General features: G+C 38.5%; 1 protein-coding gene across 6 annotated transcripts in view; it reads right to left on the bottom strand.

The window, feature by feature from the left end:
* Nucleotides 1-23,101, bottom strand: part of LOC139131948 (glutamate receptor ionotropic, kainate 3-like) — a 66,837-nt gene that overhangs the window by 23,913 nt on the left and 19,823 nt on the right. The window contains exon 1 of one of the 6 annotated variants that reach the window (XM_070698280.1): nt 13,470-14,739. The exons of 4 other annotated variants lie outside the window; for them this stretch is intronic. In XM_070698280.1, the coding sequence (XP_070554381.1) occupies nt 13,470-13,575 (106 nt within the window). In that variant the 5' untranslated portion in view covers nt 13,576-14,739. Of the gene's footprint in view, nt 1-13,469; nt 14,740-23,101 lie in introns of those variants that run through there. One more of the 6 variants, XM_070698281.1, reaches the window with a different exon arrangement.

Below are 23,101 nucleotides of genomic sequence, written 5' to 3'. Positions count from 1 at the left end.
TTTTTGTGCGGCCCCCATGAGACAAAATGGTGAAAAATATCCACGCATAGGACAGAGGAAACAAGATATTGACAGTTGACGCAGGACGAATAGAATCCACAAAGGTTTTATGCACGTCCGATGATGGAAAGTTCATAAATTAATGATAAGATTCGCTGACATTCCCTTGGCCTTAATTGACGAGTACAGCCAAACATCTGAACTCGTATTATCTGAATCCAATTTCTGATGCAACATTCAGGTTGTGATGTTTGCATGTATCAATTTTGTTAAGCTGATGACTTTGACGAAAGGCAAATGGCATATCATTTGAATTTAAACACTTTCTTCGAATCATGTAATGTTCAAATCCAACATTGATTGCGCCCTGTGCTGAAGAATATTGTCAGTTATAAGTGGGTCGTAATTACATTAAAGTCATATCGGCCGTGATGTTAATATGACGATGAGAAATTCACAAGGGGGAAATTGTGATGTACGATGCATCGAGAGCCATGCGCAAACAGTGCTTGACGAAGACTTATAAGCCGTTTTCAACTTTGGCCAATACAAGACAGAACGGCAATGCCGTAACTTTCGTCCTAGCCGCAGTGACTCCCGACAACCATGACGTTGAAAGTTTGAGATATTTTGCCTTCGAGGTATGAATATCCTTTCCTTCAGTGTAAAAGTTGACATCAGGGTCCGCCGTAGTGTAATACTCCCAGTGACACAACGCTCCACTCTTGCTGAACTTTACCGGCGCCATTTTTGGTTCTCGCGACCCCATTGATCCTATTAACACACTGCGTTGTTCACATAATTTGCACGACATTATCTCATAACCGCAAACTCAATTTTACAGCAGCTAGTTCAGATAGACGCCGTGGAGAATAAACGAATAGCCGTCGTGATATCGGGTTTCGAACTTAATGATTGTTGATTTGGCATAGCATTGGAATCATTGTGGGTCAGTCATTGCCCGCTCAACTCGGGAAAGTATTCCGAATCACACTGAAATAGACACAGTATACGCAATTGAAAAAGTACTTGGTAGTGACTTCGACCGTAGGAATGCTAATCTCTAGTCGGACGCCTAGTTCGACCAGAGTCGGTATCAAATAAAGAGTAATATGAAACAACACAATATCAATGTCTGTGAATGTATTACATTATCTTTAAGCTTAGGGTTTTATCGATCTTCTTGTTACTTATTAGCTGAAATATTTTTTGAAATTAAGTGCTTGAGTATTATTTTTCTTGACTACATGTGATCATAAGATCATGCATGTATTCGATTTCTCTACCAGCTTCGCTCTCAGTGGCATTTCTTTTATTAAAAGACTGACTTATATAGATCTATGTTGCTTCTATCCTTTGCGCCGTGAACGACCGAAGCTAATTGCTCATGTTTCATGACCTTTGCGAGATTTCTAAATAGCAAATGGTGACTCGTTCCCTTTCCCCCTCTAGCTCAAACAGAGAGAGAGAGAGAGAGAGAGAGAGAGAGAGAGAGAGAGAGAGAGAGAGAGAGAGAGAGAGAGAGAGAGAGAGAGAGAGAGAGAGAGAGAGAGAGAGAGAGAGAGAGAGAGAGAGAGAATTGTACATGCCCGTAAAATAGATAGAATACCGAAGACGTGTGCAAATTTCTAATTTTAAATTATCAGTAACTTTGGTCCAAAATCGACAACGAATAATACTACTTAGGTTTACTCTCCGTTCACAGTTCATCGTAATGTAACAAACGATATCAAATGATAATTTTCCTGAAAGCAGATATCGTTGGAATGAATGAAACTGGTTCCCTGTACTTTCTACATGGAAAATATCATTTGAAGCGCAACTCTGTGTCTCTCTATGACTTTCTGTCTGACAGTTTATTTCTAATTCCTCGTCTTCCGTCAGTCCGTCAGCTTAGCTGTTTCGCAATCGGTATTTTATACCTTTACTGAAGCATACTTTCGACTTTTCAACGACAATCGAAACATATCCTTGCACGTATAATAATACCAATATTGAAATATAAACATAAATATAAATTCCTTTTAAAAGTTTCCGAAGAGTTTTCCTGTTCGTGCCCTGGCATTAACGCTGTCACAAACTTTTCCCGTAAACTTTGGGGAAGAGACCTAAAGACAATGACCTGGAATGTGATAGCTTTAAAATATCAGGACACGATGCTGCGAGTAAGGCAAACAGTTTCATCGCAATTTTAACGATTAAACCGTCAATCTTAGATTATTGCAGTCATGACTTCCCTCAAATAGGAGATTATGTATAATATTATGTGGAGATTTTGTATGACATATATGTAGATCATCGCTATTTTACTGTGTTCTCATAATGGAATTCTTCAATGCGTTTTGATAACGTAATATCACCGTGCTGACATCGGCAAGAGATTGTACGGCTCTGAATCAAATATTTGTGTGTTACTTTTAGAATCCGAGCCATAACTCAAGGTATACTAGAAAAAGACAAGAATTGCTATTACGAACACTGTGTTGTCAAAGAAAATCCATTAATGTTTCACAGGAGTAGAAGAAGTGCTTTGGAAATGTCATTGAGTACATCATGGTTTATGAGGAAACTGGGAGAAAAAACCATTCAAATGACGATTTTGTCGCTCTGGATTTAACAATGTAACACAAGTGTTACGACCTGCTGTAAAAATGCCACGATTACGGTGTTCGTTTACTCAGGTTATGCATTTTAAAAGTACACCCTTTCGTACTTTTCACGGCCAAATTTCGGCGAATAATTAGTTTTCAGCAAGATTTATTATGATAGAGTTGCCGAGTCAACTCTTCTTCTATTCGCTTTTTTACTCTATGCCGACAGTATCTCTTCCCTGGAAACTTTAAAATAACAGCTTCAACGCTTGTTCCATAAGTATTGGCACTCTGGCGATTTTTCTTCTGTCTTGTCCGATGATATTCGGAATTTTAGGTGTCCTGTTTCAAGTCAGTCAAACTGTGAATGCCAGAATAAATGTAATAAGTTCGTACCAACCCCGGGGCTTTCTCTGCAGCGTCACATTGCAATACTGTGAGAGCATATATCGAATTATGCCGCAGCCTCGGGGTTGAAATCACATTATACGCTTTTCAATGAGATGTGGTGGTAATTTTTGCGGACAGATTGCTCTTTGAAACAGCCCACGAACACGCGTACACAGACACGTTGGGATTTGACGAAATCAACTTCTGTCGTATTAATTCCAGAATTCGTTCTCCGGCTGTTCTCTGTTGATCAAATCAAACTGCAATTTCGATGGAATCAAACCCATCCACAGTACTTTCATTAGAAATCAAGGCCCAAATGGCCCAAAGATAAGTTCTATATTGGGTAATTGTGACATTTCATTTTCATTTTCATTCATTATTGCGACAGTGTGTAGGTTCCTCCCTGAACGGCAAAATGACTCCTAGTCAAAGGGTGAAAAACCAAACATTGAAAAGAAACTTATGTATGCCCTACAGGTCCAAATACCAAGTATAGATCGCGTTATACTGTACTGGCCAATACTGACCAGTGGGGGTGTTAAGTCATATTAATCAAATAAGTCATCGCGTGTGGTTTGAGTTGTCAGATTTCAAACCTTCATCATTCTTGTAATCGAAACTGTAGTGTGGTTCCCACTTGGAGAAGGCTCAGTTTGGTTCCGTCATGGTGCAGCTACGCTGATGGGAAACATTTTCTATGGCAACTTGCAATGTCAGCTTTGACGGGATTTTAAATTTCCACATCGGCGGTTGTCGGAATTCTCTGTCGCAAATCTAATTTCATAATAGGAAAAATCAGTTCTTATCGGATGAGAAAAGCCATCCCGGTCGTCTAAAATAGCCGTTAATGACACCGATCCGGTGAGATCAGTTATCAGTAATAACGTCTTCATGAGGGATGTGCCTTACCAGTGTGACATCGCGTTAAGAAGACGCTGCAATTAGCCCCTTACAATCGACCCTTTAAGCCTTGTTTTGTGATAAGCATAACAGACGTTTGCAGTTGATGTAAAAATGCCTCGACAGTTCTTACTCCCTGGTCATGATGACACATTTTGCTGTTTCGCCCCCATTCTTGCTAATATAGTATACTACTATGGCAACCTAGAGATGTGACTTTCTCAAGTTCTCGTTTCCCTCAATGCACCTTTATGGACGACCTTGAAGGTCATCGCTCCATTACCACTTTCTATTTAAAAGAGTGACTACTCACTATTTAAAAGAGTGTGAGTGACAATCATAATCGTTGTTGTGTTTCGAGATTAATGAAATGCGTCTGGCGCCTCAACATCTGATAACTGAAAAGACAACAACAATAGCAACAACAACAGCAACAACAACAACAGAAGCAGCAACTGCTGACCTTTCAATAAAGACAACTAAAAATGCAGAACATAAATTCAACAAACTCTTTGCGTTTTGCAGTCGTCATCGGGGAGGACTCGCCGTCGTCACGTGACCACCGAACACCTTTCATTTGTCCGCAAGCAATACTTTCCAATCTAACCACTTACAGAAAGATTGAAACGTTAACACGGACTGCCTTTGGACACAATCTAAACAAGACCTGAAGGACAGCTTGCACGAGGGTAATATGCCTGGTCGATGCACGCAATCACTGCGAAATAAGAATGAAATGTCGATGTTACATCCACTGCTTGGATATTTGATTACCTGGAACAGTTATAACATTCTAAATTGAGCCATAGCCTTCATATCCGGCGATGTGTCTGGTATAAATATATAAATTTATAAACGTGCCGTGTTGATCTCAATGGTCGACATAGCAAGATGACATGTCTGCATCTCAAAATGTACACATGATTAGGTTTCTAAAGGTTACTGCTTTCAGTCGATCCTATGGTTTTTCTGTTTTTCTGTTTTTCTGTTCTCTTTTTTGTCTTAAGGACGCTCGAAGGATGGACGCACATGGAAATACTCACTAAATGCTACTCCCAGTGTTGTGAATTATGATTAATCGATTCCGCCGCAGCATTGGCATAGATGCTAAACGACAAACATTTCTTAAGAAACACCGCTCGATATCGTGAGATAGGCGTTCTGCAGAATGATTCATTATTTTTTAATTTTTGGACAGGTAATGGCTCCAGAAGCTCGAGGGCAAATATTGGAATTTAAGTTTAATGTTTGCCTCAACTCTGCCATAACTGAAATAGACAAGTGATTGTTTTTAAATTAATCATATTCCAGTCTAGCTCTGATTGCGTAAGGTGAAAATGTCGAAAGAGCAACGATAGACCTGCCAAAAAGGCGACCAATCCGCAACACAGAATCCAATCAGAGCAGCATCAATTCGCTAGTAATTAATTGATACAACAATTTCATCGTATTAACATGTATCTTGTCTGCCTGAATGTAAAGCCAACAACATAATTTGAAGTAATAGATTATTAGGGAAAATAAAAAGCATAATTCTCTAAACAAACCGCAAGTACGCTCATCTTTGAACTCTTATCGAACACACTATGCTATGATTGAAAACTATTTGGCGCGGACAAAAACATTCCTTCGTGAAAACACATTTCTGTATACTTAATTTATCTTGTGTTCATCATTTGCCCCGGGACAAATCATTACATTTTGAGCAAAATCGCAAATCGTCACAGATACGAACTGTGTCGCTCATGTGAGGATGTCTGTTAGAAAGAGGCAATTAATTCGTACTCTAGTACTGGGAGAGCGGTCCGCATTTCAAAATGGTTGCCATCGTGACATAGTTACCACGGTAACACAACAGTATATTCCGAAAGTCTACTTAAAACCATGGACGAAGGGAGAAATAACTTTGAATGAAGGTGAAAATAACATCGATTGGGCCAAATACGAGATTTGTTTCTGATCGTCGCGCTCGTCATTTCAGAATCCCCCCGGATTACGTACTCATCAGTACAGCTATCCTTGATATCCCTGTTTGCATGTCCAAAAATGCTAAAAGGAAAACGGAAGTACTATGCAGCCAGTGATAAAAGACAATAATCGTTGCATCAATAGTGCCAAACCAGCATTGTTAGGAATAAAAAAGAAAGAAAAAAAGGAAAGAGAATCGTATCGTCTCATCACTTTTGCTGAATGTCAAGGACCAGAAACAATTTTTTGGGGCCTTATTGCAAAACGCTGGTAACACGGAGCATAGGGATTGGCCACACACACACGAGAGATCAACAAGCGACTCCACTAATAACGTGCACTGAAACCGTCGTATAGACATATCATGGCATGGGCTTACCATGAGATGGGAATTCTAGAATGAGCAGCCACCAAGACACAAATTCGGAACATGACTGGAAATATATTAAGGAGATATTGCGATCAGAATGACACCATGCTGTTCTTATTGGATTAGCACGCATTAATTGTTTTCGACATTTCTGGTATAGCTGTTACACGGAGTCAAACCGAAATTGCGATGCCGATAACACGTTTTAAATAAATCTAAAAAGAATAGGCATGACACGTAGAATAGATAGTCATGCAGCATTCGGATAACGAAATCCAAAACAGGCTATTTCCGTTCGAACGAGAAAAAATCCGTATGTATAATAACCCCAGATGTATCAGAAGGTTTCTCCCCAGCTTTGGTTATTGTATGGGCTAGTCGGATCGACTAAAACAAAAAAGGTAATTTCTGGCTCTTCATTTGCCGCTCAAGCGAAGATTAGAGTGGGGAGGAAAGCGATTATGCCTCAAGCGTTGTCAGCCAGTGGTACAATCACCATATTTTCCCTTTATCCCTGTTCAGATTACCAATTAAATCACCATTGCAAAAACGCGGTGCGTGCTGTGAAATCAACTTATGTCAGAATGCATCGTCATTTTCTAAAGAAATCCAAACATACGCGCAAAGGACTGTGATTTCCCCTGATACATTTAGGGACCATCTCAAAAAGATACGCATAGCAATATGATAGCCTGTTCGGGTACAATATATATTTCAGAGTCATTTCTACTGACGCCTTGGTCGGCGTGCTGTTTGAATTTAGAAATCACCGCGAATCGACAAGAGTTGCAGATCTGCGAACTCTGCAACAAAGCAGTGTGTAATCTGTGCGACATCATGGTCACAGGAAAAAGACGAAGAGATGCATAGAACAATAACAAATCGAAAATTTGAAGGGATCATATTGCCTGATTAAAAAGACGTTCCACAGATGGTTGAAAGGAAACCTAACGTCGAAAGCTGACGGCGTGCAAAGTGCTTTGTGAACAATACACAGATTTCAATAATTGGGTGTCGTATCACAGTTGTTGGTTGGTGGATATTCCCCAGTTTTCTATTACGACAATGGGATCAAATTTACAGTATTATGTGTTGCCGTTCCAGATATTTCTGTTTTGACCTGCCCAAGGCTAGTGACAATTGATTCCCAAAAGAGACAGAGGGTCGCGAAATTACCATCAGATCCAATATTCAATTTCATCATTGCTACAGAACGATTCATTTTGTTTGTTCAAAGGCAGAGATTTGTTGTCTCACGGTTGATTGCATGCTTTCATTTAAATTTGATCACGACAAGTCGCTCATGGCTACCTAATCAGGCGAAGTCATCACATTTTAAATACTATATAGTTATACAGTCACGTTTTGGCGCTTTGTGATACTACCTTTCGTTAAAATGTACTTTGAAATGATACATTCTGATTTCGACTTCAGAACAAGCGTGTGGGTAGTTTGTAAGCGAACTGAAAAAAAAGACATTAACACAAATTCCGATGTAGTGGTTTTGGAATCTCAACATGCTTTTGCGTGTAGAACAAGAAACTGTAGTTGACGTTAAAATCAAAATTAGGAAAAACCGTCAAAAGTTATGTCGCTATGGGAATTGAGTTGAAAACATTTTACAATGTTGTCTGCGCCCAAGGTGAGGTGGCACTTGTGTACTGTTGCCTTGCTGAGACCTTCAGCGTACCCTTTGTTGGTATTATCATGGAGGTAGCAGCGAAGCTATGGTATTATGTTGCCGTGACAACGCGTAGGCAGTTAATGGCTTGCTGCGGTACCATTTTAAATGAAAAGAGAAAATTGGCGTAAATGGCCGGCTTGTCAATATCTTGTCGTCCAATTATTTCACCAGCCATGCCCTTGCCATGGCAAAACAAAGGGTATTGTTTTGTGGCGACTCGTGTGGGGGCAAGGCGCAGCCACCTAATAAAATATAACGGTGTCAACATAGCTGTTATGACAACTGCCTCGTCCTTGGTATTTTTACGTGAGGACGAATCCCGGGAGATGGGAGGGGAGGGGGTCGTTGCCACGTCGTTGGATATGGCGCTCTTTAAGCACTGAAAGTGCATATGACTAGGGTTCGATTTTTCTTTGCAGGTGACACTACAATGAAATATTCATGAACTGTAGCGGCGTACATCTGTTCCCGGTCTCTTGCCAATGTTAATTTCCTTTTGCTGCTAAGTAAGGATTGAACGGATCCCGAAAAAAACATTTCTTTCTCATCGAGTTATTTGCATCCTCGTTCCCCTGCTTTCGAAAGCAACTCACGTAACAGATTTAAAATGCCTTAAAGCTAGACTTTGAGGGGCATTGATGCACAATTAAACGTCGTTTTTGTCGCCGGAATCGCGATAGAAAGTGATTGCCGGTAACAGATCTATCATCGGGCCGGTGACTTCGGACGGGGTCAACGAAGCATATCCGAGGTGTACACGAACAAAGGGTTCGGGTTGTTCGGGCAATTAGATCGCTCTCAGCAGGGGGTGCTCTCCTCGTAAACACCAGACAAGTTATGCCTATTGTGTTTTATCTTCCGTGTTTTGTTATCAACTCCAATAAATTCCCATTGTTGGATAAAACAGAAGTAATACTCATCCATTGTTCGACTTCACCATGTTTGCTGTGTTTGGAGTTCATAAAACGGAGAAATCATCCGACAAGATAGTGTCAGTGAATGAACGTTTGTCATTCCATTGTCAGATCTCGCAGCGAAACGGGCATGACGAATGACGCTGAACGCGCCATCTGATGACCTCATCACAAATGGCGTGTAGCTTCACGCATGCTCGACTAAGGAACAAACTAAGTAGCGTTTACAAAGTAAAGTTGACACATTCAGTAACCAACAAAACGGCGTTTTCGAGAGTAAACAACTTTCATGCGATTTGGAGTGATGGTTTCTCTTCCGTATCAACACAAAACAAATAAGCATGTAAAACTTTAATGGAAATGTTCACAGGTAGGCCCTAATTGTTGTGACCGCTATCATTTAATGCTATATATATATATATATATATATATATATATATATATATATATAATTCTGGCACTCGAATGAATAGGGGAAATTCATGCTCAACGCCATACACTGGTTTAACGATGATATTAAAAGTGTGATTCCTCCCACGAAACGTTAGCAAGAACTTAGAAAGTGTGTGAGAAAACACGTACTTGAACGTGATCATCACGAATTCGTGAATCCGTGACATGCAGTACAGCCGACGGACCTATCCAATATTGTAGATTATAGGGACTGTGAAGTTGAACTCCTGACTTTATCAGCATTTCCGTTGACAAAAAAGTCATATATCACCATTTCAACCGTGCATTGTATGTGCTCTTTCAAATTTTGAATTCTTTTATCGGGCACTAGAGTTACAACGATAGAAGTCGTCAGGGTGGAAAGCAAATTAACTTCATTTCCTCTATACCCAATCACCACTGCCTGGAGTTAGAACAAACCACGACAACGGAACGATTTATATCGACTTCTAATGAAGCTTAGAAATCGTATCTGTAACGTTTATCAAAGCCATTGTTTACCACTGGCATCCATGGAAATGATATCTTCTGCATCATGCCTAAAATATATCAATGTCACATGTTAGACCGTCAAATCACTTGAACTGCTACGATAAACGCGTGTTCGCTCTTTACAGTCATGGTTATCGTGGCATCCTTCATGGTTTTGTCACTGTGTTGTAAAGAAACTTTCTATGTAATTTTTTCGTGTAATTTTGACACACACTATCTGCATATGTGGCTAAAAATTAGCGACGTTGTAAAACCACTGCAACAACGAACAATAGTCCATAAAATCAATGTCAAAGGCTTTAGAAGTGATCCTCTCACAAAAAGTGAACAAAATGACATATGTTTGTCAAGGTCGAACTGATGTTCATCGTTATTACAAAACATCGTCCCTCTTAGCAAAGTGGTATCAGAAACGACTTGGCTTTCCGAAATGTACGATTTACTTTCATCAGGTTGTCAGGAACGAATATTGTATAGCGATGGCACATGAAGCAATGTTAGGACAACCTCCCCAATAAAACATAGTTTGTAGCGTTGTGACTAGTTCTCGGGCAGTCCTGTTGTGGGACGCAAGGCCTTGTCTGAGCAAATGCCCTTGTTCGCCAATATTGCCACATCGAATCATTTCAATGAATGGATGTAATATCAATCCGCAACTGAGCAGCAAATATCATTGACATATCCCTTCTTGTCTACTGCATGGACTGAAGTAGTCAGGGATTCTAACTCGTTCCTTTTACGTACCTGATTGCAGGTGATATAGAAGTGATACACAAACAGACAAAAGTAAACTGGTTTAACATGTAAACATGGATCTATGCTGTTCACTCTCATCATTTTGAAAAGGCAATCGTAAACCGACGGATATATATATATATATATATATATATATATATATATATATATATATATATATATATATATATATATATATATATATATATATATATATATATATGATCCTGGGCGTTACTCAGACTTTCACGCTACCACGTATGTCCTCTGTAGCGTCGTCTGATGATCGCTACACAGGTCATACATAGTAACGTGAAACTGAATAACGCCCAGGACCTGCTTTCAACTTTTCATCAATGTTTACCATTTATAATACATACGAGCACACACTGACAGATGGTATTAAGATATTACACACCTCAAAATTGAAAGTTTTACTGTTGCTCCAACTTTCCATAGGGAAACTTTAAATCATTCACTTTCGAAATCAAGAATTAAATCAGAAGTCGCCTTGTAGAATTTATTACTAACAGATTACCCAGTATTTCCCAAGACTTGAAATTCTAAATGGCCGCCATCCCTGTGCACACTCTAATGGTAAAAATTCAATTTTCGATTCTCACAAAACTAAGACCGTGAAACCTTTAGTTACTCTACCAGCTTCAAAATAAGCCCCAGAAGTGGTAGAATAAAAAAGTATTGTCAAAGTTTGAGAGTCTGAGTATCTGTCCCCGAGGCGCATTCTACCTTAACACTCAAATAAGCTAAGAGCGGTACCGGGATCGATATTCCATTCTTTCTCTTCTTGTGGGATTACCAGTTACAAGTAACAGGATTTACGAAACACAAATGACCTCCAGTGACCTTTCCTTAAACCACATAACACTCCAGATATCCAGGCATCACCATTCATTCATGCTTAAATTGCTTTTAGCGACCGACTTTAAAGACGATAAATGTGTTATATTTGATAGTCATACGTACAGTAACGTTTAATCATGTAAATGGCATTAAATCGAGCGTCTCTGTGTGTTGTGTGTTGCACACATAATTAAAGTTTCACTCCCGGATAATCGCGTAAGCTTTACCTTTCATTGTGTTTCATCGTATTCATATAAACACATTATAACGAGATGCGATAAATGTACATTTCACTTTTATGTTATTCAATTGAAAATGTCAATCAGAAAGGCCGCAAACAAACCATTTGTATGTCATTATTATAGGTATCATCCCGCAACTAGATTACATTGTCGTGATTTTTAAACGCGGGATGTTTACAATTAAGACTTTCTGTACTCAGTTTGGTATGGCGAAGTTTCATTGGCCCAGGAGAGTTTTAAATCCTCTCTCAAACATTTCCATCGAGTCCTTGATAAATCTTTGCACAGACATGAACTTGATTTAAACCATAATACTTCCTGGGAGTCGTGTATCTCCCTAACTCCGCTGGCATTCAAATGTTTCGCTCATCCAAGTGTGATGACATTCATTTCTCCGCGAGCTTGCATTTCTCAGATAAAGGTTTTTTATTGAATTTGAGTTTTGCTTGATGTGACTTGAATGCCGCCAACGTTGTGGTCATTGATATCCTGTGGGACATCATTACCGCGTTAGTTGAATATCAAATCACCGTCTTTGCAATGTAGTTGCTAGCACAGCCACGCGGAACAGCAACCATCTGATGTCGTCGCAATTTCATCGAGCCATGGCTTGGTATTCACAACAGCCATCGTCCCAAAGAGGCGTATTTGATCGCTAGCTGGTGGCAAAAATCTCCGCGGAAGCATAGAAAAGTCACTGTTTATAGTTCAGATACAAACAGTTTTTAGGGCATGGTCATTTAAGATTTAGGGTCGAAATTGTAGTATCCGTTAGAATTTGTGAGGCTTGCTTTTGCCTTCTGTTGTAAGCTTATTAAAATACATCACAAGGTGTCGTTCCATGGGGTATAGACATATACACGACTCCTGCATACGTTCTTTTCTCAGGGAAAGAAAGCCTCTGCATTGCGGCCATTAAATTCTACTTAGATACACAACAATGGATGAACAAAGAGCACTGAAGAGACTTAAAGGGAGTTATATTTGTGCTGCTTTTTCACTCAAATCAACAAGTTCGCCTGAGTAAAATAACAACGCATGACTTCATCGATTGACAGCAGTCACCACACGGTAGCTGTGACTTCTTGGTTTTTTATGTGGTGTCATTGCTGCGATCTGACTTCTGTACAGAGATTCCGGTCTACGCACACAGACACTTTTCACATTCGTGACGTTTACATGCAACTGCTTGTTATGGTCTGTCGGAAGTAGCTCTGTGCAGCTTGAAACGCCGCAGTCGACCTCAATAATTGATATAATTAATATTATTGACGGGATGGTTATTGGAAAACAGAGATGACATTTTATCATTTCGGAGATTTTTATGTCAATATAAAGTCTGACCTCGGATAGGTTCTAAATCTAAATATACGAATATTTCACAAGATTTACTTAGCCTTGTTTTCATTAGATCCCGGGAGACGAATCATCATTGCCGATGGGGATTAATATCATGTAGCGACTTCAATCATAAGACAACTGACCGAAAATGGTCAAAGCACTCACAGGTGCTAGCGGGTGGCAGCGCGACCCAATGGCTATTTCGAGATCTTCTTTGGGCAAAACAGAAAGATCTGACGCCGCCATTTAGAGATACGACAAATTCACACAAGTTTAGAAAGTTCTGAGGTAACGGTTGAAGATATGGCCCAGCCATATCGCCCGTTATCATTACTCCATGACAGGTTATTCATTACAACGGATAAATAAAAGTTAACCAGGACTACACCTTTTTTACACTCAATTTTGTCTTCTTTCAAATACTAGTAATATTGAGTCAGATGTATTTCTGTCTACGGGAATATCACTATATGTTAGTACTAAATTGATATACGTTCACGAAAGTAATAAAACGTCATAAATTACCAATATTAATTTCCTTTGGTGACGATGAGACAGTTGTCCACGATGTGATGGCTAATATGACGCATAAGGTGCATCGGTGATAAGAAAGTCTGCTGGGCTTGTCCATTGTTTGACGATTTGCTGAACTGGACTTGACAACCTGAGTCGCGATATACCCGTCAGCGAAACAACTTGGTGGAGAAAGCACGCTTGACGTGACTCTGTCAAAATATCTTTTATGGTCTCGGTGATCGAAGAATATGATGACTACTTTAAATCAAGTTTCTCCTAGATTTTAGTTCTTCACGGAATAATAGTTCAATGTTTAAACCGATTTGGTCGTCTCATCGTTGAGGAGTAAGCATGAACAAGTTGTCCAACGCTACGTGGTGTACGATGAGTATACTGAGTACGGTAACGGTGCCAGTGCACCGTTATATACTTCCACACAAGAACGTCTCAGACAACTGGAACGCCGACGAACAAAGGAGAGGTTCCAAGGCGGGGACGACATCGTAAAACATCGGACATAAATCTTACAGATATTGTAAGGGAGTACAATGGACTATTTGCGATGTCATAAACCGTTAGAATACCTCCACTGAGTGATACTCGTCAACCTTATGAGCAGATTGGAAAACTGCACTCATACAGTGAGGCAATTCGGGCGGGCATCCTCGTTCGCTGATCAATTTGCCATACGGTGTATCGTGATTTGCCAGAGTTGGGTTTGTAATACCGGCTGTGTTCATATAGCACATGTGATACGATCTCGCTATAATTATCCAACCTATGAACTCATATACTCGGTGTGAAATTCCAACTCGGTATCGTCTTCGAGCTCGTGTGGTCGTCTCTCCGTAATAGTGATATTTTCTGATTGCCCGCACGTCCCGTCAGGTGTCGTTTTCTCAACCTTTGCATGTGCGCCATGTTCTGTCGAATTTCTCGCCTATATCCTGTCACTCTCTACGACGCAACCTTTGCAGTTCATTTAACTGCAGTGACACAATGAAAGAATGATGTCGCGGCATCTCAACTCTCACGTTTCCACCGTTCGTAAATAAATCTCGCCGGTGTAGATACGACGGCCTACAACTCGCAGCAAACCAGTGATCGCTTTCCAACCAATGCAGCACTGGCTTTTGTTAACAATATGCCCAGCTCCGCATTTTTAATCTCTTGTCCGACATTACAAAGTTTCGTTTCAGTAAAGAAACTCTTTTGTACAAACACAAGAGAAAGCGAAGGCTTGCGATATTAGTCCGTGGATAGTGTCCGTCATGCTATTGTCTATAGCGTGTATATCTTCATTCGGCAGTAGTGAATGCACATTTGTCTGACGAGAATGCCGCTGTTGTTAGTTCACGTTACTTTGGTGAGAGCATCGAGAAGCTTTTTATAGGATCGAAATAATCCATAGAAGCGAACGATCCGCACGACATATATAAGTCCGTATTAGAGATAAGATATCATATGTACCAGCAAAAACTACATGCATGTCGGTAGTCTCACACAGAATAAAGTAAAATGGGTATACATATATATATATATATATATATATATATATATATATATATATATATATATATATATATATATATGAAACTGAGAATAAATCAAGTATAATTAGTACTTATTATTCTAGTTTCATCGCACATTTGCGCGATTGTCAGACAGGTGTAGGTACCAAATACTACTTGGTGTGTTCATAGTTAGGCGTAGTTTTATTGTAACTTTGCTTTGCTATCCTGCATATAACGCTGACTGTACTCCCTAAGAATGAATATAGAGTATGTGTATATATATATATATATATATATATATATATATATATATATATATATATATATATATATATATATATATATATATATATATCCTTCTTAATTGTTGTCCTTCAGGTGCATAATTTAAAATTTCTATATTTTTAACACAAAGTTATCCTATTACCCAGTAAAACAGGTCGGATTTTCACAAGATTGAATAATATATTTTTAAAGAAAGTAAATGTTGAAGCTGTTACACTACTGTCTGGCTATGATATAAGAAATCTTCATCTATTTGGCGGTTAAAGTTTCGGTTGGGGTTAGTGTGATATTTTGGCCTAAGATTTTTTACCAGAGTGTTTTACAAATAGTAAAGTTCCGAAGGTGATAGAAATGATTTATGAGATCCTGTTTATCACTATATTTCGAGTTGTATTTTTGTTGTTGTTATTTTCCAGATGAGATCGCAGCGGGAGGTATGAGTTGGCACTCCTGGTGATTTCGCCCCCTGCCTCGGTACTTGCCTCTTAAAAATACCACAAAAGGAATAAAACGCTTATAATCGATGAGAATTACAGAAGTTGTAAACCTCACATTCCACATCGGTTCAATGATTCCGAAAGAAGACACAACAATATCTTTGAGGTGTGGTTCAAATTGAGGCGTCAACTCGCCGAAGGCAGCTCTGTGTTGTAGCTCTGTTGCCGGTAGGGACATTAAGTCATTTATTGGCACGTTTGCGAATCATTCTGCTAAACCGCTGTGGTTACTGTGGTCAATGACCTTCCGTAATACATTTACTGAGAAAAGAAATCCAAACTAATAAGCATGGTGAGAATACAGACTGTATGTATGTATGTATGTATGTATGTATGTATGTATGTATGTATGTATGTATGTATGTATGTCTGTCGGTCCTGTCTGTCTGTCTGTCTGTCTGTCTGTCTGTCTGTCTGTCTGTATGTATGTATGTATTTTCCGTAAGTATAGACGAATTTTTAAGAACAATCTCGCGTTATTGATTGGTTTGAATGCACTTCGATAAGATCAGTGCATTTGATTTATGTATATGTATTCACGTTCATCGATTTGGGTAATTCATTTTATGTGTACACTAGTGGGAACAATTGTCCCCAATTTTTGATAGTAAGTATCTTGCAGTAAAAGAGGGTTATGGGAATAATCATAAATATTTTTTCTTTTTTAATATGACTGTCATGTATAGAAGCATGTCGGAAAATTTTGTTGATCGTTTGACTGGCATCGCCTTGGCCCGGGACCGGTGGGTAGACACATTTGACAACGAGGCGGTCTTGTCACATTATATCATTAAGTCATTTTTGTCGTCGATTGGCAAGGAATTCCCACAAACCCGCAGTACGTTTATCTGTATTTTGTCCTCGTGTCCTACACAAGGGAACGCAGCAACCCTCAGTGGTTTCCACGACAACAAACCTTATCAAGGGACAAATTATACAGCAGTGTGATTGAAGCTTTGATTGTGTGTCTGTGGATCCGTTACGGACATACCCGCCAGATTATCTTCCTTGGAGAAACGGATGACTTGACATGATCATACACCGTATGGATTTTGAAGCAAACTCATTGCAGATAATATGGTAGACACTCCTGAAACGAAGCCGAACTACTGTCGACTTGACATTTATATTATTGTAACACAACCGCAAATTATGATTAACTTTAGAGGCGATCATATTTTGTACAACTGAAAAATATAGTGTTGCAAATTACACTGCTCTGGCCACTAGAGGTGCTCAACTTTCATAAATATTGCTCTGGCGCCGATCTCTGTTTAAAGTCCTACTTTAAAACGCGAATAGCCAACATTTTCGTGATCAGTACGTTTTCAAGGTAGATTTCGCCCCGGGGACTGAAATTTTGAATGTAAAATTTTTACCACGTTTTACTAGTAGGCTGCATATATGGACCCACTTTGAGGTTTGTGAAGTAAATGAAGTTTTTAGTATCATATTTTGTTGAAAATCGACAATTTAATTTCTCCATAGTACTAAATCTCAGATAGCGGCCATGAATTGTAAATATCGGTAAATTTGAAGATAACTTGTTTCCCTAGAATCGAAAGTTGCACACTAACTCCCCAGGCTGAGATTTATTCTTGATTTTGAATTTGAGAGGGGCTGGTTTTAAATTTCCCTGAAGGAAAGCTCAGGTTCAGCAAAGGTCGAAACCTTTCAGTTTGGAGAGGCGAGATAAATAGTTCCGGTAGGGGTAGAATGTCATGTTAATGGATCGTTTGAATCTTGAGGTAAGTAATAATTCCAGTACATTTACAATTACAATTATTTTACTTTGATCCTGAACAAAATCCTTGGGTTTTGCTTCACTTTCGCTGCTGATAAATTATTTTATTGTAAATTTATTTGATAGCATTAAGTTAGAACGCGCCTTTGGGACAGATTTGTGACCCTCAAACTTTTAAAATATTCTTTCGGCCTACCACTTGTTGAGGCTGATTTTGAAGTTTACGGAGTAAAAACGTATTTTGTTAAAATCGGGAATTTGATTTTTCCGCGTAGAGATAACAGAGGAATATTGGCCATTATGAATTTCAAATATCGGTAAATATTGGTTAAAGTATTTCTATAGCAGCATGGTGACCCCCGATTTTTGATCTCGATTTTAAAGAGGATGGTTGAAAGATTGCTTGTGGAAAGTTTGAGCAAAAGTTAACAAGTTTTTAATTTTCCAGGCACGAGCTACCGTAAGAGGTGTGTGCTGTTGTTTGTGCCTTATGCAGCGCCTCCGTCTGAAACGTTATTGATGTTTAGACCGGTGGACGTATAAAAACCAAAACCTTTAATCTCAATAACAAATGTATCAACTTTAGATCATCTTTAATATGTCTGATATCACCAAAATGTCCGCATTGTCGTAAATCTTCTTCGGGCTTCCCAATTTCTTGTCCACTTCCTAAATCTAGGAACTCAAGACGTATATCGTGACCACAATACACAACCAGTATTATGTATGAGACTCTAGACGTTTTCGAAAATGATTTCATACTTGTTACGACAAGATACACTCTCGCTTAAGAATATCCTCCGGAATAATTATTTGTTACGTGTAGACCAGTGATCAAAGCGTGCGTACGTTTCTAATGCACATGGCTGTCGTTGAAGGCAAACGAGTCCTGGTTCACAGAAGGATTCAGAAAAGAAACAATTCTTGGTGCAATGACTCCTTGTGTGCCTATTTGCAACATTCAGTGGTTTAAATTCTTGGTTCAATGACTCCTTGTGTGCCTATTTGCAGCATTCAGTGGTTTAAATTCTTGGTGCAATGACTCCTTGTGTGCCTATTTGCAACATTCAGTGGTTTAAATTCTTGGTTTTTACTTATGATTACAAATTCATAAATGATGATTACAAATTCATAAATGAAACCAAAATACAGGGATAATAAGTATGCATTTACAAAACAGTTTGAAGAAGCTGGCCTTCTTAACATCGAAACTTAATAAGTTATCAATATGTTAATAAATCTAGATACGAATTCCTGGTCACATACCAAAATGGCACGAAATCACAGTCAAGTGTTACAAACAAATAAACAAACAAAATAAGTCAAAGGCTAAAGTTATATTTACATAGCGGAGGCTTTGGAAAAGTTGTGATTAACCTATTTTGTATACCACTATAGATGACGTATGGATTTTGACACTTCTAATTTGATGATGTCGGTCTAAGGGTCGCGTTTCCTTGGTAACGTGACAAATTGCGATCGCAAAGTGCTGCAACGTTGACACCACACACTCTGGATTTCACAGTGAGAGACTGAATGAGACTGAATGCAGTTGTCGTTTGCTTTCTTTATTGAAAAAAAAATCCGTTTGAAATAGAGTTGACAGTTATTTGTTGGCCTCTATTGTGTTTGTAAATTAGACGTAACGCCTCGCACCGTCACTTGTCAAGGTCACATGAAGATGGATGACAATCAACGTGTTTTCTTTGTGGAGCTCAGCTCATTGAAAAGTATGAAGGTCCAAAAGTGACGTACAATTGTACGAAATGCCCGCTAGGATTTTGGATACTTTTAACAGTAGTTATGTTACTGTGTACGGCGAACACGGAGCTCACGACCTACATGGACTTCACGATGCTCCTCAAAGAAGCTTTACGTCTCATTTGAGATAGAAATGTAAATTTTCCGACGTGACAACATATCGTCACCGCATTTCAGACATAGACACAGTCCAGTGAGGGGTAGGGGCTGTAATAGACACCAGTCAAAACTAGAACGTAGTCAACTTAAATGTACAAAAGAGGACCAAAATTTACATAATCTAACGCGAGTTGAGATGAAAAGTCAAATTCAATGGCGAAGAAATGAACAGAAAGTGACAGGTAAATGGAACGAGGCGAGAAATAGAGCGAGAAAAGAGATTGGAATCAGTAAATGCAGAATACGTTTTACTGTGACGATTTCACATTCAACGCTTCAATTGAGTGTAATGTATTAAACGTTTTACCATACAGTATACATTCAGCATATGTTTGACCTTGCCAAATATTGACTCTTGAAAATTTTCCAATTCTCGACTTTGCCAATAGGGGACATTCATGGAACAAATTGGATTGAAGCGTGTTTCGACATCGGCAAATTTGACAATTAAGACGGTAAATGACGAGTTCTGTTCAAATAGGAGTCGGAAAATATCGCAAAAATATTCAGAAAGGATGCAAACAATAAATGCAATATCGGAGAGACATATTATGAAAATAGGCCTAATGTTTAAAGACCCATCATGCATGTATCATATTCCAAACACCGTGCACGAACATTTCTGCCCAACACCAACTTCAATCTTAGTTTTAAATAAACTGCTTAGTACAGAACCGATGGTCGGAAAATGTCGGATAGTTTGTCGCGCAGTTCACAGACTCAGTCAACGTGAAAACCGACTAGTGAGGAGACTTGAAAATTTAATGACTTTTACACATTTTGTACATGACGTTGTAATGTTGTCTGTTACAAAGGCAAATGCGCTTTCTGAATAGCAGCGATGCAACGAGGAAATAATTTGGCTTGTCATTTAAATATGAGTAATTTGAAGGAATTTGCACAGAAGTACGATGCATCTGAGCATGGCAAATTAAGTGACATTAATCTGGGATACCCGGATGTTGCAAGCGCGAGGAAGCGTGACGTCACCGCCATAGCGCAAGTTACTGAACGAATCAGTTAAGTGTCTTCATTGTGATGACATCAATCACGTATGGCTGAACATCACAATTTTTAAAAGCAAAATATTATATTTGCATCTTAACCTTTCGTAGAATTAACAGTTCATTGCAGACACAGCAACCGTGCTGTAGGCTAATGTTTCCAGTCAGTGTAAAGCAAAATATACTGTTAAGCTTAATACTATGGCTTCATAGTATTCCATACGTGATATTTGTTTAATGGCCTAACAGAAAAGGACAGCTACAGGCTTCAGCATTGCTAAACAAGAGAGTCCATATTAACATATACAAGCAAATCACTGTGCTTAGCTAAACACTATCTCCATTTTAAAAGTTAAATAAACCTACTGGACTTTAGCAGTCCAGTTCATGACTTGACAAAGCGGAAACAATGTATGTTGTTTTAGATAAGGCCAAACAAAAAATAAATGTGCTGTTCCGATAACCCGACCTACCCTATTTTTTACCCGCCGACCCTTAACTTTTTAGAGCTACGCAAACACTGAAGTAAAAAAAAAAGAAAGAAAGAAAAAACCGTTAAATCACGCGTTCGTTACTTGGCATTTTGACTTTTGCTTGAACGAGGATGATTTTTATGTTTTTGTTCCTTTTATATGTATGATACATTTTTCTGGAAATGTTGTTACCAGTGTTTGACCGCCCTGAACCCCTGAAAAATGCATATTTAAAAATAAAAATATATTGGGAAAAAACTCTACCGACCTACCTACCCTATTTTTGAAAACCATGTTATCGGAACAGCACAATTTATGTTTTTGTCGGCCTATTTGGTTTATTTAATATTAATGAATCAAATAAATAAATAAATAAGTAAACAAAATATATATATAAATATATATATATATATATATATATATATATATATATATATATATATATATATATATATATATATATATATATATATATATATATATATATATATATATATATATATATATATATATATATATATATATATATGCACAAACAGACAGACGCACACACGCACTGTAGTATTGCAGCATTGTTTTGGCATCATTTTCAAACTCTATTCTTATCATGATCCTCGTCCTAATTTCCGTCAATCTAAGAACAATGATGTGACAGTTTTGCAAGAACTTTCATATCGAGCATGGTATCAAAAATTACCACAATGCGTCAAACCCTGGAGCTAAATTCCTAAGTCAAATCATGTCGCTTGGATGGAATTATCTGTCAATTATTCACCGTGGCAACTACTTCGGCATGGATATGAACGCACCGTGACATTTTGTTATTCACAAGGATTATTGCGATTTTCGAGGGAAATAAACTGAAAACGTGAATGATTGTTATTAAGAATCTGATATTTTTTTATAAAATACAGATCACAAGTCACGATTACTACCCCATGTCGTGAAACAAAGTGTCATACTCAATAGCTTTAGTGTTGACAAGATATAAGTCACAGTTCTAAATTGTAAGCGGTAGTTGTTGTCTGTGATTATCACACAGTTTTTTGCGTAGCATGATAGTGACGTAATTTCCTGGACGACTGAAAAACTCGATACACATACGGGCTTGTTTTGTACGCATCTGTCAGTTGAGACTGTCGAAAAGTCATCTCTGATATAATAACCTGGTTGCTAACTGACATAAAAGTTTCCCGGATGTAAGATTTACTTTCTCGTAATCTTAACAGGACTTTCAAAGTGTACATCGATCTACACGCAAATGGCGCATAGATACCGTCAAACTTAGCTGCACCGTCAGTCTTCAGCGTACTGAATCAATCTACCGAGCTTAATAGACTACCTTAGTATAGCACGGACTCGACTGAACAACGAAAGAAAACAAACAAAAAAACAAACGAACAAGACTTCAACAAAGTTGACAAAATGTATACTGTATCGATAAATAATCTGTCATCTGTTCTGGACAGTAAAGGTAGTTATAAGACCACAAGAAAATTTAATCGAATTGGGTCACAATGGTAATCTTAAGATCACTGATGCAAGCCCTCTGAGACAGACTGTGGACCTAATAGCGCCCTCTTGGGAAGAAATAAGTCGAACACCTTATGGAAGAAGACAAATTTATTAACCTTGGAAAAATATAGAGGAAATGAAATTGCAGATTATATTTGCGATCATACCATTGTAAGAAATGAAAACTTGGTCTTATGAGTAGGCTGACCCTAATTTTCAATGTCCTCGAATTGAATACTCGATATCCTGAACTTATAAGATAATGATTTCTCTGTCGCTAATTAAGTTCAAGTCAGTAGTAGGACAGACTAAATATAATTGTGAAAATGGATGTGTTTCGTCAACTCGATATATTAAGGCCTCGCTGATAGGTCTGTCGTGTCCGGGAATTCGTTTACTCACTATTACCGCAATCTGATCAATTTTGTCCCGGTTTTGATGTTAGGTGGATGTTGCCGTGGAAACCAATTTTCAGTGTAGATAGGAACATGTATGATTTCGCTTACCCGACAACAAAGCGTCTGGACCTAAATCGACCTTCTTTTTAGCCACCATTATCAACTTGAAAAAATGTTGTTCCGATAATCCAATCTACATATCTTTATCCCATTGATCCTAATAATTTTAAAAAGTCAGGGTTTGCGTTTCGTATTTCTGATTGTAGGGTGAAAATATCAGATTTGAGAGGT

Source organism: Ptychodera flava, chromosome 4, assembly GCF_041260155.1.
Source record: "Ptychodera flava strain L36383 chromosome 4, AS_Pfla_20210202, whole genome shotgun sequence".
Taxonomy (NCBI): domain Eukaryota; kingdom Metazoa; phylum Hemichordata; class Enteropneusta; family Ptychoderidae; genus Ptychodera; species Ptychodera flava.
This window is presented reverse-complemented; position numbering and strand designations above follow the sequence as displayed.